General features: G+C 48.9%; 8 protein-coding genes and 1 non-coding gene across 9 annotated transcripts; 4 read left to right on the top strand and 5 right to left on the bottom strand.

Annotated features, from left to right (window-relative positions):
• Window positions 1-1,016: 1,016 nt before the first annotated feature.
• On the top strand, window positions 1,017-2,563 carry TrAtP1_000596 (uncharacterized protein; the record flags this gene model as incomplete). The annotated part of the gene is made up of 2 exons (XM_014090627.2): window positions 1,017-2,372; window positions 2,432-2,563. The coding sequence occupies 2 exons, from the start codon at window positions 1,017-1,019 to the stop codon at window positions 2,561-2,563; spliced, it is 1,488 nt and encodes a 495-aa protein (XP_013946102.2).
• Window positions 2,564-2,865: 302 nt separating this feature from the next.
• TrAtP1_000595 (uncharacterized protein) lies at window positions 2,866-3,961 on the bottom strand (the record flags this gene model as incomplete). Its single annotated transcript, XM_066110647.1, has 2 exons — window positions 2,866-2,928; window positions 3,824-3,961. 2 exons carry the CDS (start codon window positions 3,959-3,961, stop codon window positions 2,866-2,868), a joined length of 201 nt encoding a protein of 66 aa, XP_065966719.1.
• Window positions 3,962-4,852: 891 nt separating this feature from the next.
• On the top strand, window positions 4,853-5,804 carry TrAtP1_000594 (uncharacterized protein; the record flags this gene model as incomplete). The annotated part of the gene is made up of 2 exons (XM_066110646.1): window positions 4,853-5,255; window positions 5,341-5,804. 2 exons carry the CDS (start codon window positions 4,853-4,855, stop codon window positions 5,802-5,804), a joined length of 867 nt encoding a protein of 288 aa, XP_065966718.1.
• A 999-nt stretch (window positions 5,805-6,803) lies between these two features.
• TrAtP1_000593 (uncharacterized protein) lies at window positions 6,804-8,193 on the bottom strand (the record flags this gene model as incomplete). The annotated part of the gene is made up of 2 exons (XM_014090625.2): window positions 6,804-7,872; window positions 7,958-8,193. 2 exons carry the CDS (start codon window positions 8,191-8,193, stop codon window positions 6,804-6,806), a joined length of 1,305 nt encoding a protein of 434 aa, XP_013946100.1.
• A 7,076-nt stretch (window positions 8,194-15,269) lies between these two features.
• Window positions 15,270-16,331, bottom strand: TrAtP1_000592 (uncharacterized protein; the record flags this gene model as incomplete). The annotated part of the gene is made up of 4 exons (XM_066110645.1): window positions 15,270-15,455; window positions 15,524-15,754; window positions 15,842-15,963; window positions 16,067-16,331. 4 exons carry the CDS (start codon window positions 16,329-16,331, stop codon window positions 15,270-15,272), a joined length of 804 nt encoding a protein of 267 aa, XP_065966717.1.
• A 2,738-nt stretch (window positions 16,332-19,069) lies between these two features.
• On the top strand, window positions 19,070-20,538 carry TrAtP1_000591 (uncharacterized protein). Its single transcript, XM_066110644.1, has 2 exons — window positions 19,070-19,390; window positions 19,441-20,538. Exon 2 carries the CDS (start codon window positions 19,473-19,475, stop codon window positions 20,301-20,303), a length of 831 nt encoding a protein of 276 aa, XP_065966716.1. The 5' UTR covers window positions 19,070-19,390; window positions 19,441-19,472; the 3' UTR covers window positions 20,304-20,538.
• An 859-nt stretch (window positions 20,539-21,397) lies between these two features.
• TrAtP1_000590 (uncharacterized protein) lies at window positions 21,398-21,862 on the bottom strand (the record flags this gene model as incomplete). Its single annotated transcript, XM_014090623.1, has 1 exon — window positions 21,398-21,862. The coding sequence occupies one exon, from the start codon at window positions 21,860-21,862 to the stop codon at window positions 21,398-21,400; it is 465 nt and encodes a 154-aa protein (XP_013946098.1).
• A 2,465-nt stretch (window positions 21,863-24,327) lies between these two features.
• Window positions 24,328-24,399, top strand: TrAtP1_000589. Its single transcript has one exon. It is a non-coding gene; the product is annotated as a tRNA-Thr (tRNA).
• A 413-nt stretch (window positions 24,400-24,812) lies between these two features.
• On the bottom strand, window positions 24,813-26,517 carry TrAtP1_000588 (uncharacterized protein). Its single transcript, XM_014091042.2, has 3 exons — window positions 25,472-26,517; window positions 25,187-25,417; window positions 24,813-25,131 (listed from the first exon to the last, which is right to left on the bottom strand). Exons 1-3 carry the CDS (start codon window positions 26,048-26,050, stop codon window positions 24,970-24,972), a joined length of 972 nt encoding a protein of 323 aa, XP_013946517.2. The 5' UTR covers window positions 26,051-26,517; the 3' UTR covers window positions 24,813-24,969.
• Window positions 26,518-27,156: the final 639 nt, after the last annotated feature.

Here is a 27,156-nt window from a genome sequence, read left to right as displayed (position 1 = left end):
TCCTCCATTGGGCGTGTGTGCGTGTGTTGTTGTGTGTTTGTGTGTCCATCTAGCTTATACCCAAGCTCCACCCCTCTGGCACTTACACTTAGACCACTGTGCACACCACCACTGCCACCACCGCTTTTACTGGGACGCTCAGCCCGGCCCTGCTCTGACGGCACTTTTTTTTTTTCTAAAACAAAAAATTCCAATTTTCTGCTTTGGCGGCAGCGCCCAAAAACCTGCCTCCACCCCCGGATATTTGCCAGGACCACGCAACATCCCATCATACAGCGCGCAGAAACACACATATAAGGGCTGCGCACCGGAGATCGCCCCGTTTTGCAGGCCCTACGACCTTCATCCTCCCTGCTGGGCCTCTGCCGCCCGTCCGCGCTTCCAGGCGGTTCCTTCTCCCTCTTCCTCTTCTATACAAGCTATACAAGCACCACATCACCCCAGGCGCAATTACGTCTGGCCTGTCGCCCGTGCGTTGTTCTGCGCCCAGCCTCGATCTGACGCTGCAAACGCCCCTCCTCGACTCCCCCTACAAGCGCCGCCTGGCCTGGCTACGACCTGCTTTTAATTGCCATTTGACTTGACTTTCCTGGAAACGAAACAAAAAGGCAACATCCGACTGCGGCGTTGCTGAGCTTGTTCATCTTTTTACTCTTATACCTTTTTATACCCTTTTTATATTTTATTTTTTTACTTCTTTTTTTTTTTCTGTGCCTATATTTATCTGCTGCTCCCGCCCAGCCTCGCATCCTGCTCTCGCCACACAGGATCGCCGTCCTCTCTGCAGGCTGCCCTCTTCATCAGCTCCGGAATCAGCTTCCGCCGCCGACGCAATCCCCTCCATACACCGCTGGGCCCCGTGCAGCATCCCGGCCCTCGTCACCGGATCAGGCAACCTCAGTTGGCCTCTGTGCTCGCCCTTCAGCAGACGCCTGCTTGGCTTTTTCGAAACTACATTTACTCACATCTTTCGACTTTCGACTACTTCCAACGACTAGGCGCTCGCCATCGTCAAGATGCCGTCCGCCGCCCTCGAGTCAAAACCGAGCTCTGCTCAAAGCTCAAAACCCTCGTCCATTAAGTCGTCGCACGACGGAAAGAGATCGCCCACTCTGCTCTCCCAGAATGGGTCTGAGAAGCTCTCTCCATCCCCCAGCGAGACCCAGCTGAAGCCTGCCTCCGAGAAGACCTCGGTCAAGGATCGCCTTTCTCGCATGTTCTCAACAAAGGACGTCACCAAGGTGCACGTCAATGGCGATGTAACACCTCGATCTCGCGGCCCGTCAATTAGCGGCGCTTCTTCTCCCGCCCCGCGAAAGGAATCAATAGAAAAGCCCGCCGAGAAGCTGCCCGCTGCAAAACCCAAAGAAGCCACCAAAGCTAAAGAATCAGCCAAGCCCAAGGACTCAAATCGCTTCACTGTGCTGCCCGACGTCCCGGGCGGACACGAGCATCTCCTACGGTCCAGCCGAAGACAGGAGAAGCTGTCGGACATGTGGCGAAGCATCCTCGGAAAGAGGCAAGAAGCCCCGCCCCAGCACGATCTCTCCCTGGTGTCCAACTGGGTCGACTCGCTGCGCCAGGAGAAGGAGGAGGCTGCCGACAAAAAGGCCGGTCCCCACGCCAACTCAACTTTGGTGGAAAAGTACGGCAAGTGCCAGGAAGTCGTCGGCCGCGGCGCCTTTGGCATCGTCAGGATATCTCACAAAAAGGTTGGCAGCAGCGGCGAGAAGCTGTTCGCCGTCAAGGAGTTCCGCCGCCGCCCTGAAGAGTCGGAGAAGAAGTACAGCAAGCGTCTTACCGCTGAATTCTGCATCTCTTCCTCCCTGCGCCACCCCAACGTCATCCACACCCTCGACCTGCTCAAGGATGCCAAGGGCGATTACTGCGAAGTCATGGAGTTTTGCTCTGGCGGTGACCTGTACACCCTTATCCTGTCCAGCGGCAAGCTCGAGGTCCAAGAGGCAGACTGCTTCTTCAAGCAGATGATGCGCGGCGTCGAGTACCTCCACGAGATGGGAGTCGCCCACCGAGACCTCAAGCCCGAGAACCTGCTCCTCACCACCCGTGGCGCCCTGAAAATTACTGATTTTGGCAACGGCGAGTGTTTCCGCATGGCATGGGAGTCGGATGCCCACATGGTCTCTGGACTATGCGGATCTGCCCCTTACATCGCTCCCGAAGAGTACACCGACAAGGAATTCGACGCCCGCGCTGTCGATGTGTGGGCTTGCGGTGTTATTTACATGGCCATGCGCACCGGGAGACATCTCTGGCGTCTCGCCAAGAAGGACGAGGACGAGTTTTACGCTCGCTACCTGGAGGGTCGCCGCGACGAAGAGGGCTATGGTCCCATCGAGTCATTACATAGGGTCAGTGACACTGGTTGCCTTTGCTTCCGCCCCTGAATTTGTATTAATCTATTCCACAGGCTCGATGTCGAAATGTCATCTACTCCGTTTTGGATCCCCATCCCGCACGGCGTCTTACAGCCGCTCAGGTTCTCAAGTCTGAGTGGGTTCGTGAGATTAAACTTTGCAAGGCCGGCGAAGAAGGTCTCTAAAATGGAAAAAAAAAAAAAAGGGTTACGACTAAATGTTATACGACAGACCGCTCTGCCTGCAGCGATGGCAATTTCGTGCACAGGGATTTTCACAATCTACGCCCTCCCCTGATTGCCACACCCATCGCCTAATTTCTCTTCCCTCTTGGCAAGCAGAGCGAAATCACATGGACGACGAAACATGATTAGACGAAAAGGAACAAAAAACACTTTTAATGATTTCATGTGGCGAAGGCAACAAAATACCCCTCGGAATTGGCAACTGGATAACTTCTTCTATTATCCATTCGTTACTACTTTTATTATACTTCTATTCTGGCGAAAGCGTTGGCGCGGCGGTCACGGCTTTTCAACTCAACCGGCGTCTATTAGGTCAAAGACATGGCGGACGCCTAAACAAGGCACGCTCGCTTTTTGCATTTTATTGGTTTGACCAGTCTTTACACGGCGAGGACTTATCATATCTTTTTGTATTCCATCATTTATTCTTGTACACACAACAGAGCATTGGCGTTTGGCGAATTGGCCGAGAGGCGCTTTGGACTGCATCAAATCAAAGAGAGAAAAAACAAACAAACAAACAAACAGAAAGAAGCTGCAGTTATATGACCCTGCGTTATTTGTTGGACGCTCTGTTGGGTATGAACCAAGGGTCTAAGCAGCGGGCAAAAGACATGCCCCCGATTCTCACCATTTTATCTTTTTATTTTTTATTTTTTTTTATTATAATTTTATGTCTTGGCGCGGGTTCATACACTCTGGCACAACTTTTTTTTTTTTTTTTTTACTGCAACAAAGACTGGGGTGGCGGCATTGGTGTAAAAGCTACACACGGAGCAGAGGCGCGTTTAAAGGGAAAATGCAAAAAACAATGGATAGTTGGTTGGATAGGCGTCGGGCATTTGGGCTAGGGATAGGCTCTCTCGCTTCTTTTTGGTGGATTATGGTACAGGCTTCTACTGCTTTGATTTGGACATTTGTGCTTTTGGAATCAAGAGACAAACGGAGTCTAACAGACAAGAGAAAGCGTTGGGAGTTTTTGTTTTTTTTTCTGAGTATCTAGTTTTGAAAGATGTGCTTTCTTTTGCGATCATGTTCGCGTAGCGCAGTTTAGGTGCAAATGCCAATCAATATCAAGCGTTTGAACAATCATTACCAGAACCCAACAACAGCCTCATGTCAACATTTGCAAAGCAGTGACAAACAAAACGGTGATGATTTGTCACTTTTGCTGGAAACCAGGGGGCGAGGCAATGTGACGTGAGTGGCTTGGAGAGCTTGCATTGGCTGTCCGCGATGCCGGGATTTGCCATGAGACAAGTTGGACTTGTTGCCCATGACTAAAGATTTGGGCTTCCCGTATCGACCGAATGGCTGGGAGCTGTGTTTCTTCAACATGACCGTTTTTTTTTTTTTGTGGCGATGGGGCTTGGGTGCGGCGGAAGATATGGACACACCCGTACCTATACTTTGTTGCGTGTCTGTCATTCACCAACGTATGTAAGTTGAGTTTTTATCTATCCCATCACTTACTCGTATTGATTTTGGGCATCAAGAAAACGTTTTGTATGTTTTTTTGGGCTTGTTGCCCGAAAACAGAAGGGGGGGGGGGGGGCCGATCATGACCTTTTGGGACAAGAGAGGAATGATATCATAGTTGCCTGTTTCTGTCTCTTCCTGTGGGATTTTCCGCGAGCAAAATCGGAATCACATGAACGTTTGTGGTCCGATGATTGATACTTATTTTAATTCTTTTTTTTTTTTTTTTTAATTTTTTTTTTGCACCCCTCTTGTATTTGTAGATGAAGATGGCTTGCGGCTATTTCCTTAAATCGCCGTGACGTACCGATACCCTCTTAATGTTGAAAAAGCTGAGATTCAGCCGAGATGACTAAGCTGGGTGCGGCTGAATGCACGCAATAAGTACCTTGAGCACCATGACAGCTTTACTGGTAGAAACAGCTCAACCAATAACTTGGAAAAGACGCAAGTTAAAAAAAAAAGGCGCATTGTAAAGTAAAACTGCAATTTTGCACCACGTATAACGCAGGTCTCGTGATCATACCAATATTCAATATCAGCTTTGTACTGCGCAGACAATTGCAAGCACACGCCCGGCCCCATTCCATTCTCGGCTATAGTGGCACTAACTTTGTTCATATCTCATCACTTCAACTCACTCATATAAAATTTACAACTTATATACGCAACACATTTATATACCGCCATATACAAACAAATATATATAAACATTTTTTTCTTTATAAAAGAGCACAAAACACCAAAAAAATGTCCTCCACAAACCTAATAAACTCGGCCAAACGCGCCGCCTCCTTCCAAGCCGTCGACGAGCACCTCCTCCCCTCGCACCGCTTCGTCGGCATCGGCTCCGGCAGCACCGTCGTCTACGTCGTCGAGGCCATTGCCGCAAAGGGCGCCTCCTTTTACGGCGACATGACGTTTGTGCCCACGGGCAGCCAGTCAAAGGGCCTGCTCAAGGCGGCGGGCCTGCGCCTGTGCAACCTGGACGAGAGGCCGGCGGACGAGCGCGGCGTGCCGGTTGCGCTGGACGTGGTGTTTGATGGCGCGGATGAGGTGGACGAGGAGCTGAATCTGATCAAGGGAGGGGGCGGGTGCTTGTTCCAGGAGAAGCTGGTTGCTGTGGCTGGGAAGAAGTTTGTCGCTGTTGCCGGTGAGTTTTGAGTTTTTATATATATACAGAGCAACAACCACACACACACATATATATACTCATGTATATATATTTACATGAAAAGCATCTGCTAACAACCAACAGACTCCCGCAAACAGTCCCCCCCGCCTCTGCACAACCTGGAAAACCATCCCCATCGAGGTCCTGCCCCTCGCCGCGCCCTCGGTCCTCGCCCGCCTCCGCGCAATGGGCTCCCCCAACCCGACGGTCCGCTCCGGCCTGCCCAGCAAGGCCGGCGAGTGCGTCACCGACAACGGCATGTGGATCATTGACGCGCCCTTTGCGCCGCTGCTGCTGGCCCGGGACCTCAAGGCTGGCGTGGACGGCGCCGGCAAGGACGGCGTCTGGGAGGTGGGCCGGCTGGCCGAGGAGCTGGTCAAGTTGCCGGGCATTGTCGAGATTGGCCTGTTCACGGGCTTCAACGGCGTCGAGGCGGTGAGTCTGGGCAAGGAGTTTCAGGCGCAGAAGCCGATTGCGGCTTATTTTGGAACGCCGACGGGGGAGGTTCAGGTGCAGAGAGCGACATAGACTGGGAACAAAAAGTGCAAAAGAGGGGCGGTCACGTAATGATTTAATAAGTCGAGTTGAATGAAATCAAAGAAGTTGGATGAGATGGAAGTATTACTTTAGAAGGCTGCAAGTCAAAATGAAGACAAGGTTGGATGAGATGCAATGAGCACAAGTATTCCTTGACAAGACCAAACTTCAAACATCATCACTGCAGCTCAACACACATTGTCTTCAACACGTTTGAATTACAAGCATCCATGGTGCTTTGCTACGCTCTCTGGCATCACTAGCTTACTTCAAAACGCCCATTAATCCCCCCAGCGCCTGTAGTACGCCGGCGACAAAACTCAAAACAAACAAAAAAGGAAACAAACAGGATAGCAAAGCAGGGTGATGACCGCATAAAGTCTCCCCAATATATCCATTCATCACTTCCTCCCAATGCAGAGTAATGGATCCCAAATAACCACACATCCAACGCCAAATGAGAAGAAACCATCTCCATCCCCTTTCCATATCCCGCGTTGCCTCTCCCGAGCCACACTGGTATTACGCTGTGGGCAAATCGGATCCCTCCTTTTCCCTATCCGCCATTGCCAATAGATATATATCGTAGAAATAAGTATAACACACAAAACAGGAGTGGCTACTCTTCCAGTTTCCTTCTCCTTACATGGCTAGCCTTTATTAGAAGCTTGCCGAACTGGGCCAAATATGAAATGAAGATATATCGTAATGTGTGAAAGCCTCATGTTGCCAGCCCCAGCATATCTTGGAAGGAAAGCTAGGGAGAGGATGGTGACCCTCCCAACAAGAAGCTCCGATAGACAAAGGGAAATTCGAACCCAAAAAGGGTCACCCAATAGGATGACGAAGAAGGCATAAAAATAATAATCGCGCACGGGTTCTTTCTTTAAATAAATAGCATCATGTCACCGTGATATAAACGAGCTCTTGCCTCGTTTCGCCCAGCTTTACACTTTGGGGTGAAAAGAGTGCTGTAGCTAAGATATTGCTTTAGGAGTGGAAGAGATCCCAAGCTCTGGCGCATAGCTGCATGAATTCTTCCTTCTTCGCCCGTTGTGTCTCAGGGCTGTCACGGCCGGCGCCAAAGGGGCCACGTCGGGTAGGAGGAGGGCCATAGCCCAGTGGTGGGCTGCTGCCGTCTTCATACTCGGCACGTGTTCGCCTTCTGCTGGCGCCCTGGGCGGCCTCTGGGATGCGGTTACCGGCACCAACGGGCGAAGGAGGAGTTGGGGGCTGATGGCCGCCGTAGTGGACAAGTCTGGGCAGAAGCTCTGCTCGTCCACCAGCCAATTCATTCTGAGCCTCCTCTGCAGATTTGTATTCTCTCATACGGCCAGACATGGGCGCCTGGTGAGCCGGCGGGAGGCCGGGGGACAGCTGGGGCCGTGAAGCCGCGTGGCTAGGATAGAGGGCAGAGGTATGTGGCCCATTGTCGGGATGTGTTGAGAGATTCTGGCCAAAGACATCGCTGATGGGTGGCAGGCGGTTGGCAGTCTGGTTGGCGTGCACGTGGTGGAGGTGAGAAAGGTTGGAGGCCTGGTTATGTACGTTTCTTGATGGGGGCATGTGTTGTCCGGTGAAGCTGCGGCCAAGAGGGGCAGATTGAATCACTCTTTCGTTTGCGAATTGCTGATGTGAAGGTGCAACGATGGAAAGCCCCGGGGGAGCCTTATTCCTGCGAGACATGCCTGGTGTTTTGGCGGCAAAGTTGGGTTCCTTGTCTTTGTCAGATGGCCCATCTCCCTTGGCTGACTGTTGCTGCTGTAGTCTGGCCTCGATGAGTATTCGCTGCTGCTCTCGCACGCTCATACTTCGCTGAAGCTGTTCCTTCATTGCGGGATCTTGAGTCATGAATCCAGGAGAAAGGCATGCGATGCCGACCTCTTGGATGCCCAGCCCATCGCGCGCGGTCAGCGGGTAGGCTGAGGAAGGGTTCGATCCAGCGAGTGTGTTCTTGGACAAATCTAGTCGTCTGGGTCGGGGTCTTGAAGCGGGCAGGCCGGGCGACACTGGTTCTTTCTTGACGACAATCTTGGGGTGTGCGGCATCATTTCGAGATCTATTACAACAGGGCATTTGTCAGCAAAGTGCGCTCAACCACTGTAGACAGGAAAACCAGACAAGACAGGCAATCAGAGACTTACGCGTTGGGTGAAGATTTGTTTGCGGCGGCATGGTCAGACTTGGGGCTGCCACGGTTGGGCGACTGGCTCGCGGCTGTTGCGCCTGTGTGTTGACTCCTCGGCTGTGAGGGCACCGCGTTCCTCTGTGCCGGTGGCGATGTAGAGGTTGTTGCTGCTGTGGGTGCAGGGCGGTCGCTGGCAAATGAGCTCCTCTCGTGAGGAGCCGGCGAAGGAACCATGGCGACTGCGGTGCTCATGGTGACGAGAGGCTTGAGGGTCGAGATTATACGGTCGAGAAAGAGAAAAGCAATGGGCTTCCGGGCTTCCTGAAATGAAGCTGGGCCGAAGCAGTCGACGAACCACGCAGTCGCAGAAGCGTGCGAGTGTCGCTCGAATTATCACTGATTGTCTGGTTGACGAAATCGGGCGCAAGAGTCGAAAACGGGAACCCAGATTATGCCGAAACTGACAGGGTCCAATACGCTCTCCACCAGGTGGTACGCTTCGCGGGTGGTGTTTCTCGCTGTTGCCGGTAAAAAGAAGAACAGAGAGTAGCAATCCGATCGCGATTCTCTCAGCGTCGAATAGACTGGAAAAAGAAAAGAAAAGTCAAGGCTTGCCTTGCCTGCGTTGCAAGGAAACACACGCCTTGTAAAGCTGGCGGGAAGAGGGAGAAAAAAAAGGCCAACTGGGGGGAAAGGCCGAGTGCGTGGGATGCGTTTCAGGAGACTGGCGATTCGAGATTGTGGTTTGTCCGAATATATTGCGATCGGGGGACAAAGTATGGAGTACTTCGTATTTGGGCTCGCCGTAAGCCAAAGCACGGGCGGCTGGGGGCTGAACTGGCTGAAATGGCCGCGGTGCCGCTGTATTGGGTACTCGCACAAGCGCCCGTAGGTCCAGAACGTTAGTGCAGCTGCATACGCCCACGCACACCAGGGGTTGCCGAGGGCGGCTCCAGGGCTTTTGCTGGCGAATGAGATGGAGGCGTTCCAGCAGACGGCTGGGCCTGGAAGTGCCTGTTTGCTGCGCTTTTTGGCACGGGTCGCCTGGATGGATGGATGGAGGGATGGAGGGACGGCTGGATGCGGTGGTCGGCGAATTAGGCGGCGCTAGAAGAGTCTTTTTTGCTTTGCGAGTGTAGGTATGAGAGAGGGATGGATAGAGACGACTTGAAGTTTGGAGGAGAGGGGAGGATTTGAAGAAACGACTTCGAAGAGGGCAGAAAGGGAAGAAGGCGGCAGAGGGCTGGAGGGGCAGGCGCCACTTGTTTTATTTCGTCGGCCGTGCCTCTGGCATGAATCGATGGAGCTCGCGGCAATCCGTCTGTCTGAATAGCCTCCCGCCAGGCCTGAATGAAAGGGGCCGGGTTCGTCACAGAGGGAGGGGGAAGCGGTGCCGTGACACGGAAGCCGGAGCAGATTTTCAGAGTGCTGGACGCTTCTGAAGCGATGGATGGGAGATGATGGATCGAAAACAGGCCGGGGGGGTGTATGGTGTATGGCAGGTTGCAGCTGAGGACTGGCATTGAGCGCTGTAGGCATGCACGGCAGCGCCAGCCAGGCTCGCCGTCACAGGCAGTTGCAGCGGCCTCGAGGGGGTGGCTCCAGCACAGCACGGCGTGGACAGCAGAACAGAACAATTCAAGCTGGTCTCTTTTTGCTCTCCATGCGGTGCATCGGGAACGAACCAGGGGCTCTCGCAAGCTGGCGGCCCTCGGCGGCCTCTGACTGGCTGCAGCGCGATCCACCGCCCCTCCGCCTCACCTGCGCTGTGCGAGGCAGGCTCTGGCCTCATCCTTGGGCTGTCCACCCACCCGCCGGTAGAGTGTTTTACCTTGCTGCTAGCACTCTTGCCAGGCGGCTTTAGGCTGCGAGCGAGCCCTGTAGGCCCTGCAAGTCCCTTGGCGCTTGTCTGACTTGTTGCGAGAGGACCATTTCGGGTGGTGCTGATCATCGGGCCCCCAGCCTGGCATTGACATTTCATTTTCAGAGGTAATTTCGAAGTCTGTATTTTTAGACAACCCGCAGTCGACAGACGTCAGAAGCAATTAAAAAAGACGGTATGCATAAATAAGGCAATGCGGGACAGCTCGTTTGCTTTTGCGGCAGTGGCAGTGCCATGCACGCTCTGCAATTACAATTTGATTCAATATATATACTGTAGCAATTACGCCGTGACCCCGAACCCAGCTGCCGTCTTTCGATGGATATCCATCCAGCGCCGTCGCACGGGATCCGCTACACCGCAGCCCCGGCTGATGCCACTGCCGTTTCGTGAAAATCAGAACAAGAGGCAATTCAGGCTGCTGGTGTTTCCACTAGTACAGCATCAATGACTTGGCCCTTGCGGTTATATAGCCACAGCATGCTGGGACCGGGGGAGCCCCCCCGGCTCTTGATCTGGTGCGGAGCGCGTATGTTCGACATTCTGCGTGGTGAGGTTGTAGCGTTTCAATGGTGAGACGCCAGCCGATACCGACGTGCCTCAGGCTGGACAAGGCCAATCCATCGCAAGAAACCTCGTAAAGGTGAGAAAGTGGGAAACAATATTCCGACGCCAAAAGCCCGCTACTACTGGTATCGTGGCGATCAGCCAGCATGTTCCTCGCCATTCTCGTTGGGTGCGAGGACGATATGGGCCTGGCTAGCAGATGCTGCCTTTTTGCGTGCACGAGCACAAGACTGGATGTACAAATACGGTGGCAGTTGTGGCTCGCTCCGCACAAGCGAGGGACGCAGCGCGCAGCATGCCCGGATTGGACAGCTTCGAGAAACTATTGGCATGGATTCAACCGTGCCTCGGCAGCTGCAAATATATGGACGTCTTTTGTCACGACAGGGGGGGGTGATTGGGTGGGTTAAAGTCGCATCAAGTTGCCTTGAACTTGTTTCTTTTGCCTGGCCGCGAATCTGAAAGACGATGGCCTCGAGTCCATCGTACAAGTGGTATGACTTCATCTACCTACTACACGTATCAGGTATTCCCGAATGGAGGATTTATCTTTGCAGTGCCCATCACCCCACGCTTCAAATCTACATACAAGCATGGCAGCAGTTTAATGACATCCCAGTCCCTTCCATGTGGTGGTTAAATTACCATCACGCCTCTCCACATGGCTACTCCAGACGCAAGATCTAGCCTACAACTTTGCTCCCAATAGCCATCCTCTCCATCGGTGGTCTGCTGCGTGCTAAGGGCCCTAGTCAAATTAGTTGAGAGAAACTAGCTCTCTGGCCCTGTCGATCTCGCCGACTTCCCCATTATTGGCTGATGCTAGCCGTGCTGTGGTTGCCGGGCTCAACCTATTTGCTGGTAAAGTACGAGTTGCCGGTGCAAAGTGGCCTTGGAATATTGTTTCTGGCTACATGCACATGTTGAGACAATCTCTTGGTTTGCTTTGCCGCAACAATGCCGCAAACATTGTCAGTGTGGATATCTATGCGAGCAAATCGCCATGTTGGCAGACCTTTCTCACATGAGACTCTTGCCTGAGCCAGGTGCATGGACCTATCCACCAGAGCTGTATCCGTACCGCTTCGCATCTCACAAACACATGCCATATCTCTCTCCTTTCCCTCCCATATTTTCTCTCTCTGTACATCTTTCGCCTCTCGTTGATAAGCGCAATAGTCGCAAATCTGTGGCACCATGACTTCAGATGGCTCCTCAATACCACTCTGCCGTACTCAACTTGGTGGATGAGGCTTCTCTACAGCCACCCCTCCTTTCAGATCCTTGCACTTAAGTACCTACATGGGGTAGAGTTTTTTTTTTTTTTTTTTCCTCAAAAGGTATCGTTCTGCTTGTTGCGTGTTCCAGTGCCCTGTTGGTATCGTACGTTGTCTGCAATACAGCAAACAATAATTGCAACCTGATACCTCAAACTCACTACGGCGGGAGGAGGATTGCTAATGGTTACTAATGATTAGCCAGTAGATACTTGCGACGAGTTGGCTACCTCATCTGGCTTGCTTCATTGGGGATACGACAAGGGATTCGGACAGCAGCAGCAAAATGTAACCCTTCTTGATCAGGCCTCGTATGGACAAGAATCAATAGTTCATGTTGGTTCACTTAAAGCCGACGTTGACGTTGTAGTTGTTTTAGCTGCGGCAATCAACCCGATGCCAATATGTGCATTCGCTCTCCCTGTAATTGCCCGTTGGGTGGCCCCCCCCTGCACCGAAACCTACAGCGTTTGAGCATTTCGCCACACCCGCTGTCGTTGATCGGCTCATGGTACTGGCATCCAATGTTCCTTGCCAGCTGGGACGTTTGAAACTTCATCGCCAGCTGCTCCATCGTGCTGGAACTGGCATCTCACCGCCACGGGCCCCTCCATAGGGCTCTTACTCGCCTCTTCTTTTCTGTGACATTGAGGTTTGACAATTCTCCTCCATCTCCATCTCCATCAAGGAGAAGGCTCCTCTGTCTTTTCCATTGTCAGGGTCCAGCCCCACCGCCCCCAACGGTGTCCCGCCTCGCCTGCCCACTGATTTTCGATACTCGAACGAGCTCGAGCCCCATCGTGGCTCAAGCGCGCCATGTGACAGGTACAGATACGTTGCTTGTACGTTTTCCCATACAGTAGAGCCTTGAAGTAAGCTCATGGGGGGGGCCAGCCAATGGATCGTGTTTATTGCATGCACCTGTTTCGTGCCCGTGGCAGCTTTCAATTTCTTGTTGGTGCGGTACTTGAGCGGCCCTGGCCGTCGTTGGTGACGGCAGCTGCACTGGCCAAGGCAACACGGTGCTTTGGCTTCTTCTCCCGCTTCTTCTTGCTGATGGCTGTTGTTTGCTAGAGATTTACGAGAAAATGCTCGAAGCTATTCTCCTTTTTTTTTGTTGAGGCGTTTCTCCCTGCCTGCATGCTTAGCAAACGCACTTGCGCATGCGCCGTACGTACGTATACATGTACATGTATGTATGTTGACTGGACTGCAAAACTTGTCGCAGCCCTATTCGCGGACCCTCTCAGGATTGATGCCCGTCCCATCCATGTCAGCCAGTGCTCACATCAGACGAGGTTGCGGGAGTGGATCGAAGAAGACGATAGAGTGCTGCAACTCGTGTAGCAGCTTCATGCCGTTGACAAGCAGCCAGTTCCCCCAAATGTAAGAGATTGCCTGTAACCTCACGGCTTGGCATCTTGTCCATCTTGTCCATCTGCCAGGTATCGAGTGTCTTGTGCGACTTACAACGTGCAGCATTATGCTTGCATCTTCTGTCAATCGCACCTCGTGACAACGCACCAAGAGAAGAAAAAAAAAAAAAAAAAAAAAAACCAAGACACGCCCGTCTCCGCCGGGAGCTGCTAATCGCTGCTTCACCTGAGACGACGACGTCTCAGGTCGGGTGGGACGCTCTGGCAAGGCTGCAGGGGTCGGCCCCTTGATGTTGTCCATCATTCGCTCAACATCGCGCCTAGTTGGCTCGACTGCTAGCTTCGTTTCAACCCAACGCTGCGACCTCGTCAAGTCGGAATAAGAGCATGGAACGTTTATCGGGCTTCTTTGTTGTTTCATTTGGTAAACGAAGAGGCAAAGAAGAGAAAATTTTTATATACTCATCCCGTACTGTAGGTGGCCATTCTCTGGGCCTGTTGCGGCACTTGGTTCACGCATCAGACCCCTGTAGAGTTGCATGCACTCTTTTTTCTCTCTCTCGTCTTGGGACATCCGTGCACGGCGACGATCCAATGATTGTTCACCGTCGTTACACGAAATTGCTTGTGACATTGACCTGCTGCCAGTTTCCCCGAGTGGCCACCGCTGCGAGTTGAATGACTGTGACCATCGATTTCATGTTCCTTCTTTCTACTCTGCCTGTCATAGAGCCTCTTCACATGCGTTTTGGGCAAATAGGACTTGATGTGATGCAATCTTGGGTGGGGGCACATTTGCTGCCTCTCGTCCATTGCTCGTCTGAATCTTTGACTGTCTCAATTCCCTTTTGGTGCCGTGACACAAGATACGAGCCTCGTCCCCGCCGTGCTTTGCGTCACCACCACCGTCCGTATCTTGACCCTAGGGTAGTCCAGCATTATGTGGTACGACTTGGGATGCGCCTCCAAGTAAGAGAACGAGTTCTTTCCATTGAAGCTGCCATGGGAGTGCTTTGCGTTTGCCCCTAGCAAACTGAATATGACGCAATCTTGGCTGGGAGTAACCGAGAATTCTATGAGTTTTGGGTTGCGGGAGGACGGCGACGCTCTAATCGTTGGATTCTAAGCGTAGAATGCCAAGATTCATATCAGCCCGCCTGCTACTTCCACCACGCATCAAGGGTCCAATATCGTAAGAAGTATACAGCGTACAGATTAAATGATCAACATGTCGAGACCACTGTAACTACAAATATTGGATGTGATTAGTAATTGCTTGAGCACTCGCCGCTATTGTTGGCTGCCACGCTTGATAACGAGGCTATTGTTAAATTGCTGATTGATAATGGGGCTGATACTCCCAGGTGGTTGCTAGACCAGGCTGCAAAGCATGGGACCGAGGCTACAGCTAGGAACGAGAATGGTATATGTCATGGTGAAGGCACAGATGTATGTTGGTGTTTATAATATTTCCTGTCTTTTGGCTTTCGATTACGAACCTAAAACACAGCTCTGATGCCGTAGAAGCAAGTTCGTTATGTCTACTTCGTGAATACAGCACGTAAATTAGCGATACACCGTTTCAAATACCCTAGATCAGGAAATTGTTGTCAATATGAATAAAGACACAGGTAGACCATTCCCAACTGTATTCTGATACATTAGGCTGAAGATAGTAACCTGCAACAAGTACAGTAGTATTATTAAGTAGGAAATCGTCCAGCTCATTTCCCTGAGCGATAAATAAGTTCGATCTAAGAGATAAGATTGAATCTTCTTGTGCCTCTGCCGTTACGTGTTGCCATGTACAACAAATTAGACATTTTAACTAACAAGATGGGTAGTTCTGAGCCTAGTGATAAGCACCCGTTGGATAATGTATCGATTTACTTTTGTCTGATGCGTAGCACTCGCAGTGTAATTGTCGTGCTTATGGACTTTTGTAAAGGCAACAGACACCTAGCTGCCCCTTATAGCTATAGTTGGCCGAGAGATGCTTCTGTAAATACTACTACATTGCCCATGCGCAAAAGGACCAAAGAATGGGATAAGTTGTTTGGCCAAGTGAGTGCCATGATGCATTTCATAAGAATAACACTCTACTTTTACTGTATACCCAACTGATCGGATCTGGCTTCGTTCGTAAATACCAATAGTATGATGCCAAGATATGACATGAGCAACAGTCTGTAATAATCTTTTCAAAACGGAACCAAGCTCTCTTGTTCATCTGTGACCTTCCCGCGAAGCGGCCTGGATGCTACATACGTCCAATGTATGACACGCTGTAAAAGCCTGCACAAGGGCAGTTATGTGTATATACATGGCGCATAAGATGCACACGTGAAAGAGCTGGTGTGAGCTGCCCCAGATGTCGAATTTGCCTGGAGCAAAGCGCTCAGGAGTTCGAGACTACAGTTACCGATCAGATTATCTGCCTTTTAAAGGAATGGAAAAGAGTAGCGAGCGTGTAAACTTACCCCATAGAGACCGACTCCGCAGCCATAGAAGAATAGCTCTAGCAGATACCATTTCATTCCTGCGTACTGAAGCATATACTCTAGCCCGTACAGTTGAACTCCATGCAGTAGGGGAATGAATGCTGATGCACCGAGCGCAACGTAGGCGCCCGTCCTCGCCTTCCGCCAGCGGAGCGTTCTCAACCTGGGCATCGAGATTAATGCAGCCGTGACCGTGCCCGAAGATGTGATCTAAAAGTCATGTTAGTGATATTATATAATATGGACCTAAGAGCGGGAAAGAGGAAGATAAAAGGGGGGGCCCTCGCATTGACTAACAATCGCCCAGTGCAATTTTTGCAAGACTGGTTCACAGATGAAGATGTAGTAGATGCCCGGAATAAATGTGCCAACAGTAACAATGACAATCCCCAGGAGATCCATTCTGAGCCAGAATTGTTCTACTGCATGTGAGTGAGATCCCACTAGATGGTAAATCGTAATGAAGATCAAACAGCACTCTGCACAACAAAAAAAAGATTCCAAATATGACATAGTCGGAACTCGAGACGTCGAAAAACTGAGGCTGAGAGAGAATCTGCATGACAGCAAACGCGATGAGCGGTAGGAGTAGAGCCCCGATCAGATGAGTGTATACGTTACAAGTCTCGTTGTGCAAAAACGTCAGGCTGGTGAGGATCTCCAAATAATCTTCCTTTTCGGGGCGATAGCCGCTGAGGATGTATCGGTTGTCTCGTTGCCACTCGGAGATCTCATGCCATGTCACGGTTTGAGATTTAACCATCGGCCGGGGTGTAGGCGGCCCCATGTTGTCTGCATCGCTGCCTTGCACGTATCGTTTCTTAATTGCTGACCCAGAAATTATCTCTCTATGTGACTAGATACATGCGCTTCGGTGCAAGAGAGGCGCTGACTCTTAACCCTGGGGTGAGTGGTGGATGTGGACGAAGACAAGGTCTTCCAAAGGCTAGGTTCATATAAGGAAGTGCAGAGTGACAAGATTGATAAGTGTTGAAAGAAAAGTTCAATGCGAATTTATATTTGCGTCTAAGATCAAACCCATTGGGCTCTGTATTTCCCCATGCAGTGTATCTCGAGGTAGCAGCTGCTATGTAACAGGGTATGTGTAGTTATGAGAAAGCAGCGCTCCCACGAGATAAATGTAGCTATCCAATCTTGCTAGACATGTAGTGGTATCTAAGCTCTTGAGTCTGTGCACATGTATACACTCGTGGTCGCACTTGGAATGAGTATATGCAGACATCAACTCTTCTGCCTCTAAGCCTTCTCTAATGGAGCGGAGATGAGCCTCTGACTTTTTAATTGCGAGGTTTCTGGGTGCGAAACCCTGGATCCCGATGATATATAGGCTCTACTGGGAAGTTTTTGCGTGCTTTTTGGTAGAAAACTGCCGAAAATGTAAACGCTGTCCGCTTTGTTGAGGTCACAAGTGCTCGAGGTCATTGCACGCAAGTACATGCACGTATATGAGGCTATCGCCGAACGGTGAGGCAAAAGGAAGCTGAGATCGACGTACTTAAATAAACTGGTAGCTGCCTCTATAATACACGAAGTCTACGAAATACAAGAGCACTGTTTGCTCTTTGAAAGCGCCAACAAGATCTAAGCAATCCTTATCAAAATAACCATCCGTGCCAAAAAGCCCATCATCAAATATTATCTCATTCACCACAGCGCCCATTATTTTGACATCTGGCAGTGCCTAAGTTAAATTTTACGCTTATTGCTATTATATCGTGAAATATTCGTATTCTACAGTGATTTTCTACACTGTTTAGCATTGACTCTGTAGCCCGTATGCCTCGCACGATGATTTGTTGTGGTGTATAGTGGAAGAGGGATTGAAAGTGGACTTTCACTTCGAGCATTTCACTTGGAACTCAGCCAGAGTGGCAGCCTGAAGCTCACAAAATACTCGTAACTGACTCCAACTCGATATCCCGGTGGTCTATTATGGGTATTGCCAAACTGGAAAAAACATGAGCAAGTATTCCAACCCCAATGCGATGCTTGTTGCATTGAAGGTATTGGCTTATTCAGTAAGTGCTATGGTTCATCAGCAGCCTATGGATAAATCGTGGAAAATAGCCTTACTATAAGCCCGAATACTCTTATCATAGCATCTGTCTTCAGGACCACAGTTGTTTCTACTTATATTCCATGTCATTCGGCAATGAGAGCATTCAATGCATATATCAAGTCTTTTAGGCACGCGCTTCTTCTAAGTTGAACTGTTTATGCTCTAACTTTGAAAGCCATAGACATATAGAGCCGACAATCTCCAGTCACTCTATTCGATGTCAGAACTAAGCTACGTTAAGAGCGCGCGACCCTACTAAGAAATGAGTAACGCTGAAGATGGAAATAATATCTTTGCACATTGCAAAAAGCTTTATAATGTGATTTAGCTAATTCACAAGGCTTCGACAGCAGCTGGGATGAGCGGTAAGAGTACATATAGGATCGCGTCCAAAAGAGTGCATATTACATGTACACGTTACTACAAATTTTGTTGCGCAAGAACATTGTGGATCCTCAGATTTTCTGCTTTCCCGGGCGGTGGCCCCTGAGGACGTGAATATATTTAGTATACTGCCGTCAATTGGTGAGTCTCGTTCGTGTTACGGCACCATAGGCGTGCTGAGTATAAAGCTCAGGGGTGGTGGATTACGGGGAACATGAATATGCGCGCGTTTATATCCTAACCTATATACTGGACTCTACGAGCCGCGCGCCTTCAACGAACTGCCGCACCCAGATAGCCGCCTGGGAGCGATATGTGCGATGATGGCGCAAGAGCTGGCCCTATCAACTGTAGTTCGCGGTTCCTTCTGTTGTGCTGTTGTACATACCCCCCGAATTAATTGCTCAATTTGTAAGAGTTCTGCGTCCCAGCCTCGTGTGACGAAACTCAATCGAAGCTCATTGAATCCTTCAATGCGCAAATTCTAAATATACGGTGACGGATCACAATAGCTTGCAGGGCTACTAAGAATAGCTTTAGTTTCTATGTTGGTCGAAGATGACCGGAAAGGTCAACACCGCCTGCTTTATTGAAGGAACGGTACGAAGCCGAGGTGCAGACAGACGTGTATCTGTAGCACGAAATTGATCACCTGGACGATTTCAACCCCTAGTAAGTACCTTAGTAAAAGCATTAAACCCGTTTCTATATGACTCTGATCGGGTACAACCCTCTGCCAGTGGCTGTATTGCAATGTCAATTCTTCGCGTGTGCAGCAATGGGAGCCCGAGACTGTGTGGGAGATAGATGCCTTCCATAAACCGCCCATGCGGGCCGGAAGTGCCATGCCGGTTAGGCTATGCTGTTGGTGATAGCTTGTGACTGCGTTGAAGAATTTTTGCCGTTGGCTTATGCGGCTGCATGGGTAGGGCGTCTTTAGTTCTATCTAGACGTAGAGAGTGCGAAAAGCACACCATGGAAAAGCCCATGGAAGTGGCGATGAGGTGTATATAATTAGAGCCATTCTGGGGCACTAACAATAGGCGCCCGCCTAGGCTCGTGAGCCCAAACGGGCCGCTCCACACGAGCCATGCGGGCCGCTGAAGAGTACATTTACTCCAATGTATTGAGTACATGTACATGTGCGCTAGAGCAGCTCAGGAGGAAAGCCTCGAAGTACACCGTTTCCATCCCCAAGAATGCATAAATAAGACGGCTTCTCTTCATGGAAATGGATTCAATCAACAAGATCGAATCAAAGCGACCTATTTACTCTCAATATCTCAATACCTTTTTCTTTCTTTCTGTTTTTATTGTGAAGAAACAAGAAAGCGTCAATGTCTCACTGCTGTACAGTTTCGTTAATTTTCATTGCTTGAACTGTTCGTCAATCCACATTTCACTGTCACCGCAACGCTAACAAGCCAGGTAGAATCTGAAATCCGAACCTGAAATCCGACAATCATGGCGAAATTCATGAAGACTTATTTTCTATGCCCAACATCAGAGTTCATCCGTCCGCCCCCGGATGGTTCGTTATTTCTTGGCTCCATAATTCCCTCGACATCAGTGCCCGAGTCCTCGTTCAATAGGGAAACTAGCCTTCCCTTGGTGAATGTAGACCAGCCTGTTATTGAGACAGATTGGAAGAAGACGGTTTCAGCTGAAAATAAATTCGGATTCGGTGTTTACGCGCAGTTTCTGAAATGTTCAGGCTTGGGCCCTGAAGTGGATTTTGACCGGTCTAGCAAAAGATCGAGCATATTTGCGTTTGATGAGGTGACGACTGTGTCGTTTCAGCCAACGCCTGAGTATGTTACCGAAGCCATGAAAGCACCTACGGTGCAGTACTGGCTGAATGAGCCCAGACAGCGCTTTAGCCCTATTGTCTCGCTCTACCTCGTCACGGGTATGAAGCTTGTCAAAGGCGCAAATATCAAGTACTCGAGTTCAGAAAGTACTGGAATCAGTGCAAATATTGGTGTTAACATACCCTCGTTGGGCTTAACTTTTGGCCCCAAGGGCAGCTGGAGTAGAGTCGAGGACGATGAGACGGAATTTAACCGAACTTCCGAGTTTATTTTCGCATTTAGCGTCAAGAGGCTCAGGATTACACGCAAGGTCAAGATTGAAGAGTACCATAAAGGTGCTTTCTTGTCTATTGGAAAAGATGAAGATGGCAAAGAAACAGACCCTATTTTGGTGGATGACGTGGATGGTTCTAGCTTCGAAAATGCCGCAGCTGTTCACGATTCTACAGAGAATGAGAGTGTTTACTGTGTTCCCTGTAATTAGCTTATTCGATCTTCTAGGATGGTTTGAAAGAAGCTTATGACTCTGGGAGTTGACTGAACTACTCGAGAGTTTTTGTCGTGTATTATTGCTTACCAATAATTTGATCTTGTTGCAAATAGGCTTCCTTGATATATACTTCCTGGATAGCGGCGGTAATCACAGTTTGCTATTCTGTTTTGTGAATCGTGCTCTCTGAAACCGCCTCCGTTGAATGAACTTCTTCGGCCATAGCCCCACTAACACTAAATTACTTCTTGCATCCAAGCCTCGTTTGTGCTGGCAGCAAAGACACTAGTTAGGTAGTTCAAAAATAGCAATATCAGCATTGGATAGATAGATACATTCACAATCTTCCTTTGAACCGGGACTGGTAGTAGGCTTATACGCGGATAGCCATTAGTTCCCAGAAATTCAAGGGGTTTCAAGATTTCTATCCAAATAGTTCAAATTCTCTGGAAGGGTCATGCAGAAAAGAAAAGGGGTCAAGGGGCCTCTATTTCTCTTTTTTAAATCCCGTATTTTGTCGTAAATTCTGGAGATCATGTTCATCGAGTAAACTCATACAAAGGCCGCTTCGGGCATAGAACAGCCAATTTATCATCATCTGGAAACTTCTCTGGAAAATATTTATAAGTTGGGCACAGACACCGGAATAATTAATGATTCATATTTCAGGCGCACATGTCTCCAGAGTTGTGCGGGCAATAACTTACTGGCTTATGAGGAACACTAATAGTATCACAAGTCGTTAAGAGAGTGTAGACTATGCTCACGGAGATAGCTGTTTGCACATGAAACACATGAAGATTAAGCAAAATTGATATGAAAATTGATGTAATGTGAAAGGTAGATTGTGCGAAGCTGTTGAGAGCGATTCCATGACCTATTAAAGTGATACTCGGTGTTTGCAGCACTCGAGTACACAAAAAATAGACATGCACCCCTTACAACCAAATACACGAATGTGGCTTCCCGTATACCTCGGCACCTCCGAGCAATCATTGGCCGCTCTGTGTGTCGACGCATCCGAGTCATGAACTCCGGAAGAGTCCCATTGCGGGAAATGCCATCAACTTCGTGCCCATAGCTCCTCTTCAAGGCTGGACCCCGCTCACATCACACGACCATGCCGAATAGATGGTGATAGAGTCGGACTGAGATATAGTCTCTGGGGTCCAGGGGCAGTTGACGGTAGTCGTGCCGCCATTGAGGCCGACCGCTGTGACAGAGATCGACTTGTCACCCGAGTTGTCTGAGTTGACAGTGAGTCCCACAACTCCAGCAAATGTCATTTGAAATGGACAGCCCCATCTTCCGCAGAAAAGAGCCACATCAGCTGCTGGACAGTCGTCTGTGGGTTGATTACCACCGAAATTTCCCGACGCTGTTTCTGAACCAGTCGATGCTTGCGCCCAAAGCCCACAGCCTATACCGGGCTCAGGCCCTGGAAGGCCGGGAACAAGGACAGCAGAGTAGCCGATTTTAGCGACCAAGGAGGCGGAAGCAAGCCTCGAGGCGCTCAACAGCAGGAAAAGAGCTGACGATGGTTTAACAAACATAGTTGCTGATACCAGTGAGTTAGCAAGTTTACTCGCCGAAACTTTGCTTCATATGTAGAATATAGTGTCCAAGAAGCTTACCGAGAGAGAAGACGTGTAAGTATAGCGAGATGAATGGTGTAGAAGTCAAAGTGAGTTGTAATTCGATGCTTCTACTCAAAGAAAAGGTGGTTCAAAGACTCTATTTGTATTAAAAATCAATCCTGGGTTACGAAATCATCGAATATCTTGTCAGCAGGAGTGTGGAAGTCTTTCCTGAGCCTAATATCTCACACGATAGTGGAATAATCAAGATATTGCTCGTTGATTCTCACCTGCCGGCACTCCGCCTTGGCCTGTCTTGGCCTGTCTTGGCTTCATGCGTGCCAAGGGACTCGCTGGAATAAACGCTTAGAATTGGTGGAACTATTTCACGACATAGCTACTTTCTCCGAACAATAGTCCGTTCTGACGAAATGACGTCGTATAGATCGAAACCGGCCTATTCCATACTGACCTATTCCATACTGACCTATTCCATACTGACCTATTCCATACTGGCCTATTCCATACCGGCCTATCTCATACAGTCAGACTGTTAAACCACTTCTTTCTCATCATCTGTCAGATATGCCGGTTGCGCTTCATGACTGACAGCCAATAGCAACTGATTTTTCGAGTAAAGTTGAGGATGTAAGCTAAGGGCTTTTCATATTTCGCTGCTGTTATTAAACAAAGTCACTTATGCTTAAAATCTTATCTGAAATTTAGCACACTATTTTGTTCCCTGACAAGACTGCTAACGATTTCAACGTTTGAACTTAGAGCTTTTCCTAGGGTGCAAATACTAGTGCTGATGAGCTTACAAACTCTATCGGTAACCGAATCCACAAAATTGAAAGCTATTACGGCATATAGGACATGATCAGCAGCAACAGGGATAAATTAGGAAACCGCTGGCTCCAGGGTGAGCACATATAGATTCCTCAGGTCAGTAACCCCCTATCCTTTCTACATACAAGTAAGAAGCTTATTTACTATCTTCATGCCGATCCTAATCGATGCCCGCTGCGTATTTGTACCTTTCTAATTGGTCCAAAACTCTTTCTACATGAGAAGCTTATTTACTATCTTCATGCCGATCTTAATCGATGCCTGCTGCGTATTTGAACCTTTTTAATTGGTCGAAAACTAGGGCTTGGGTCGAGTAGAGCCCGAAATTTCTCTCAGACTTTTCAACTGACCGACGGGCGTTTACAAGCTTGGCATTTGACTTCGACCTTGGCCAATTTCCGTCGGTTAAAAAGCACGTATTTGTCTAGAGTTGTTATGTAACAAAATTAAGAATAATATGTTTCAAATGCTTACGAATTATTTGCTTCATCAGCGAGTCATCAGAAGAAGAACTAGACACCAAGAAAACCACCACGACAAATGCGCTTGCCATTGAATGAAAACTGAAAAGAGCTACAAACATCACTCTTGTAATTATGGACGGCGACGGCGGTATGAACAGATTTGCTTGCCTTGGGGGAGCGGGTTTTCGCTCCTTCTTGGGCATAGGGCCCTTCTCGTGGCGGTGAGGAGGTCGAACGATCGCGTCGTAGTTACTGAGATCGAGACTTTGTGATCGAGATTTCGTGACAGGTTTCGATGAATTCAGTCGATCGTGACGTCGTAGGCAATTGCTACCATATCGTAGATCTGGCTACGTGCAACGTAAAAGGTCAAACCTCCAACGTGAGGCCCTACGGATCAACAGCGTAGGTACACGTTTGTGAGGTCAAAAAAGCTTGATTCTGGCTATGGTGCGGGCTCTACTGTAACTATATATATGGGTGTACCTCCTATCTCCTTCCTTCTCTGGGGATGTCAGGGCAGGAGTCCCCCAACACCATCTTGTTCATTATTTCGGCTAAATGACTATAGACTGCATAATCATCCTTTGTCTGATTATGCCTCAAACATTTACAATTTTCTCTTATGGCATCACAGCCGCGGACCTTGATCCCAAGTAACATTTTGGTCCTCTTATGATGGGCTTTGATAGCTCCCGAGTACGATTGGAGTCTTGAAGTCAATATACATGTAGATCTATAGATTTTATGAAGAATCACATAACACTCTAGGAGTAAACCTTATCGCTGTACCGTACACTTGTATCCTTTTCTGTTCAGACTCTGCGTATGCAAGCAGGATTCACGCCTTTCGTTGATCTGACCAATGTAAGTCTTCGTTCCGTTATGAGAGCTTACGCAAGGAGCGTCGCCAGCATCTTATTTCGGGATGAGTTAGTGATCAATTTCAATTCATATTGCAATAGATTGGTTCTGCCACCCGAATCAGCATTTGTAGTCACTTGTTCCGGCTGTAGAGTATGTACGTGTGTTCCTATTCCTCCACCGGACGCTGAAAGTTTCCTTCAAGACGAATATGCAAGTGCTAGCAATATAGTGTCATATTAAAATCAGCTAACCAAAAAAATGGCCCCTATGGCTCAGCGGTAGAGCGTCGCACTCGTAATGCGAAGGTCCATAGTTCAATTCTGTGTGGGGGCAGTTAATTTTCTTTTTATTCTTCTTTCCTTTTTTTTGTGATTTATGTTTGTTTTTGTTTCGAGTAATAAACGTTTTAATTCCTATTACAACAATGTTCCGCAACACATTCCCCCCCCGTAATCATCCAAGAGCGGCTACCCGGTAACAGGCCCATCGTCGCGACCATCAGCTAGTTGTTCACTACTCGATATGGAGGAAGTAATTGGCGTCTCTCTTAATTATACATCTTGCATACCATTTTAAAATGTGTTTCGGTGTGCTCTTTAGCTAAATATCGCGATAGCTGCCACCCGGTCGAGCTTGTATCGTAACCTGCAATGGTAGACAGTCTATCTGCTTCCGCGGTGTCTTCTCTTGTAGTGGTTGTTATAACATAAGTAAGGGCTTAATAGATAAAAGCAGTCAAGAGATTGGACAGTGATGGTATCAATCTATTCTAGCTCTATAATTATATTTACTCTATTGTCTGCGAGTCACCCGCGGAAATATCTCATGTCCTGTACAACCAGCTCAGCAGCGCCAATGAGACGAAACCTCAATACATAATGACGGCATCTTTTGGTGCATGATTCAGTGAGATGAGCATGTTCGGTTAGCGTAATTATAGTCAAAAGCAACCAATATCCCAATTAATTGGGCCACAGTGGCAAAGACTACAAAAATGTGAAAGAGTTGGTGAGAGGAGCCGTATATATCGAATTTACCTGGAAATCGACTCTCAGGAAACTTTGTCTGTAGAATCATAATATTAGAAAACTTCCATCGTATGCGAGATCTGGAGGCTTACGACATATATTAAGGCCCCAGACAAAAGAAACCCGGCTTCAGCCAGGTAATAGGGCATTCCGGATTGCCTCATCATTTGTGACCAGCCGAACATTGTAACCCCATGTATTAAGGGTGCAAAGCCAGATAAGCCAGTGCCTATGAACGCAAGCGCGCGAAAAACACGGAATTTCTTGCCTTGGAAATAGGGATTTACCATGATGAAGATGGTAAGTGACCCGAGAACTCCAATCTGCCAACCAAAGTAAGCATTAGATGGAAGGAAGGGATGTCAATCTTGACTCACCATAGACCAGTAGATCTTGCGCTCCAAAGGCTCACACCAGAAGACCATGTATATTCCTGATACAAAGTCCCCCAGTGTCAGGACAACTATGCCTACCAGGTCGAATCGTAGCCAGAATTGTTCAACTTCAGATGAGTGGTTCATCAGCGTGTGATATGTCGTTGACAGTCCTAGGCAGATGACAGCAGTCAAAAGGAAGAAGCTAATGATGAAGATATCAACGCCAGTGATATTAGAGTATCTACTTGTCAGATGCTGTAGAATATACCACTCGCCGAGTAGAAAGACGACGGCTGGTATTAGGTGGGAGTATATGTTGATAGATTCATTGTGAATGTATGACCAACTACGGAACGAAAGCCGGGCTGAGCCTGAGATCGGGCGATAGCCATGAAGGATGAACTCGTTATCTTGATGCCACCTCGGGAGCTGGTCAAATGAGAGAAGCACTTTGCGTCCCTTGCCAGCGCTCGGTGTGCTGCTCAAAACCCGTGGGCTAGTAGGGGACATGGAATTATCCCCCCGTTCTGTGTGTGCCATGGATGGATGCGGGGAAAATCGAAGACGGGTAGATGCCATGGCTATCGCGTCGCGCCTGACGATGGATGAGGTGGGAGGTGGGAGACTGGAAAAAAATTGAGAAAGGAGGGTTTCAGCTGCTTTGTTTCCTGCACTGCGCCCTCATCTTTCTTTGTCCTTGTAGCCCTAAATTTGCGACGCGTGCTGGGTGCTTTTGAACCAACCACGTTGCGTTGCTAACCGCCCGCCTATCAAGCAACTCCGTTGTCGACTCAGAACATGTACACAATACATCAGCACGGAAAAGCAGATACATTGCGGAAAAGCAAATGCGTTTCGTCGGTGTCGACTGAAACCCTTCCTATGCTGTTTGTCTACGGATACAACCAACCACATGCTGCTTGGTACGAATACGCAAGCCACTATTCCGCGTATACCAATAGGAAACAGTGTCACAAGGCTGACTTGTTGTCTCCCCTGGTTGACCACTTGCGTGTTCGTCCAATGATAAAAATGCCTCATACTCGAAGCTGCAGCTGTTGCCTGTAGTTCAAATAGTTGTCAGCACGAATGCAAGGCAACCAAATAGTAGAAGGGCGCGGATTGCTTGTCCGCGGATTGCTTGTAGTTCTGTGAACGACTGCTGTTTAGTTGACGACTGGGGGGGGCTGCGAACTGAGAACTGAGGGAGGGGGGTGTGAATCGACAGCTTGTGGGTGGGAACTTGATTGGCGATGAAACACGTCTGCGCCTAAGGATTAGCTTTTATAGCTAAAAATAATTTCCGCGGCTGGCCGCAGCCACAGGCCGGTTAGTTGCCGCCAGTAGTACGAGCGACATGCAGCTGGGAGTAAAAGGAACAAAGCTTAGGTACATGTACTGTAGTTTCTCTTGTGTGCAATGCACTGTAAACATCTTTTAGCCGACAAAAAGGAGATAAAAAGAGATTGCAGCAGAGGAACCAGCCTCTTTACAGGACTTGAGCAAGGAAGAACCGAATCAACTCATCTACCTATCTAAGCCACTAGGCTACTCTACATGTATATGCCTGGATTATATTCAACCCCAATTCATTAGCACGCTCGTCCACTAGCTGCAGCCAGTACATGCACCTTGATACATGTGCCTTGGCTATAGCCAGTGGCCTTCTCTTGATATAGTATTTT

This window comes from Trichoderma atroviride, chromosome 1, assembly GCF_020647795.1.
Source record: "Trichoderma atroviride chromosome 1, complete sequence".
NCBI lineage: Eukaryota > Fungi > Ascomycota > Sordariomycetes > Hypocreales > Hypocreaceae > Trichoderma > Trichoderma atroviride.
This window is presented reverse-complemented; position numbering and strand designations above follow the sequence as displayed.

Bases quoted from the DNA above. Each gene is read 5' to 3' on its own strand.
- TrAtP1_000591 (XM_066110644.1), top strand. From the start codon at position 19,473: ATGGCGAAATTCATGAAGACTTATTTTCTATGCCCAACATCAGAGTTC.
- TrAtP1_000588 (XM_014091042.2), bottom strand. From the start codon at position 26,050: ATGGCATCTACCCGTCTTCGATTTTCCCCGCATCCATCCATGGCACAC. The intron at 25,418-25,471 runs GTGAGTCAAGAT...TTTGGTTGGCAG, and splicing joins GCAAGATCTACTGGTCTATG to ATTGGAGTTCTCGGGTCACT. The intron at 25,132-25,186 runs GTAAGCCTCCAG...ATGATTCTACAG, and splicing joins CTGGGGCCTTAATATATGTC to ACAAAGTTTCCTGAGAGTCG.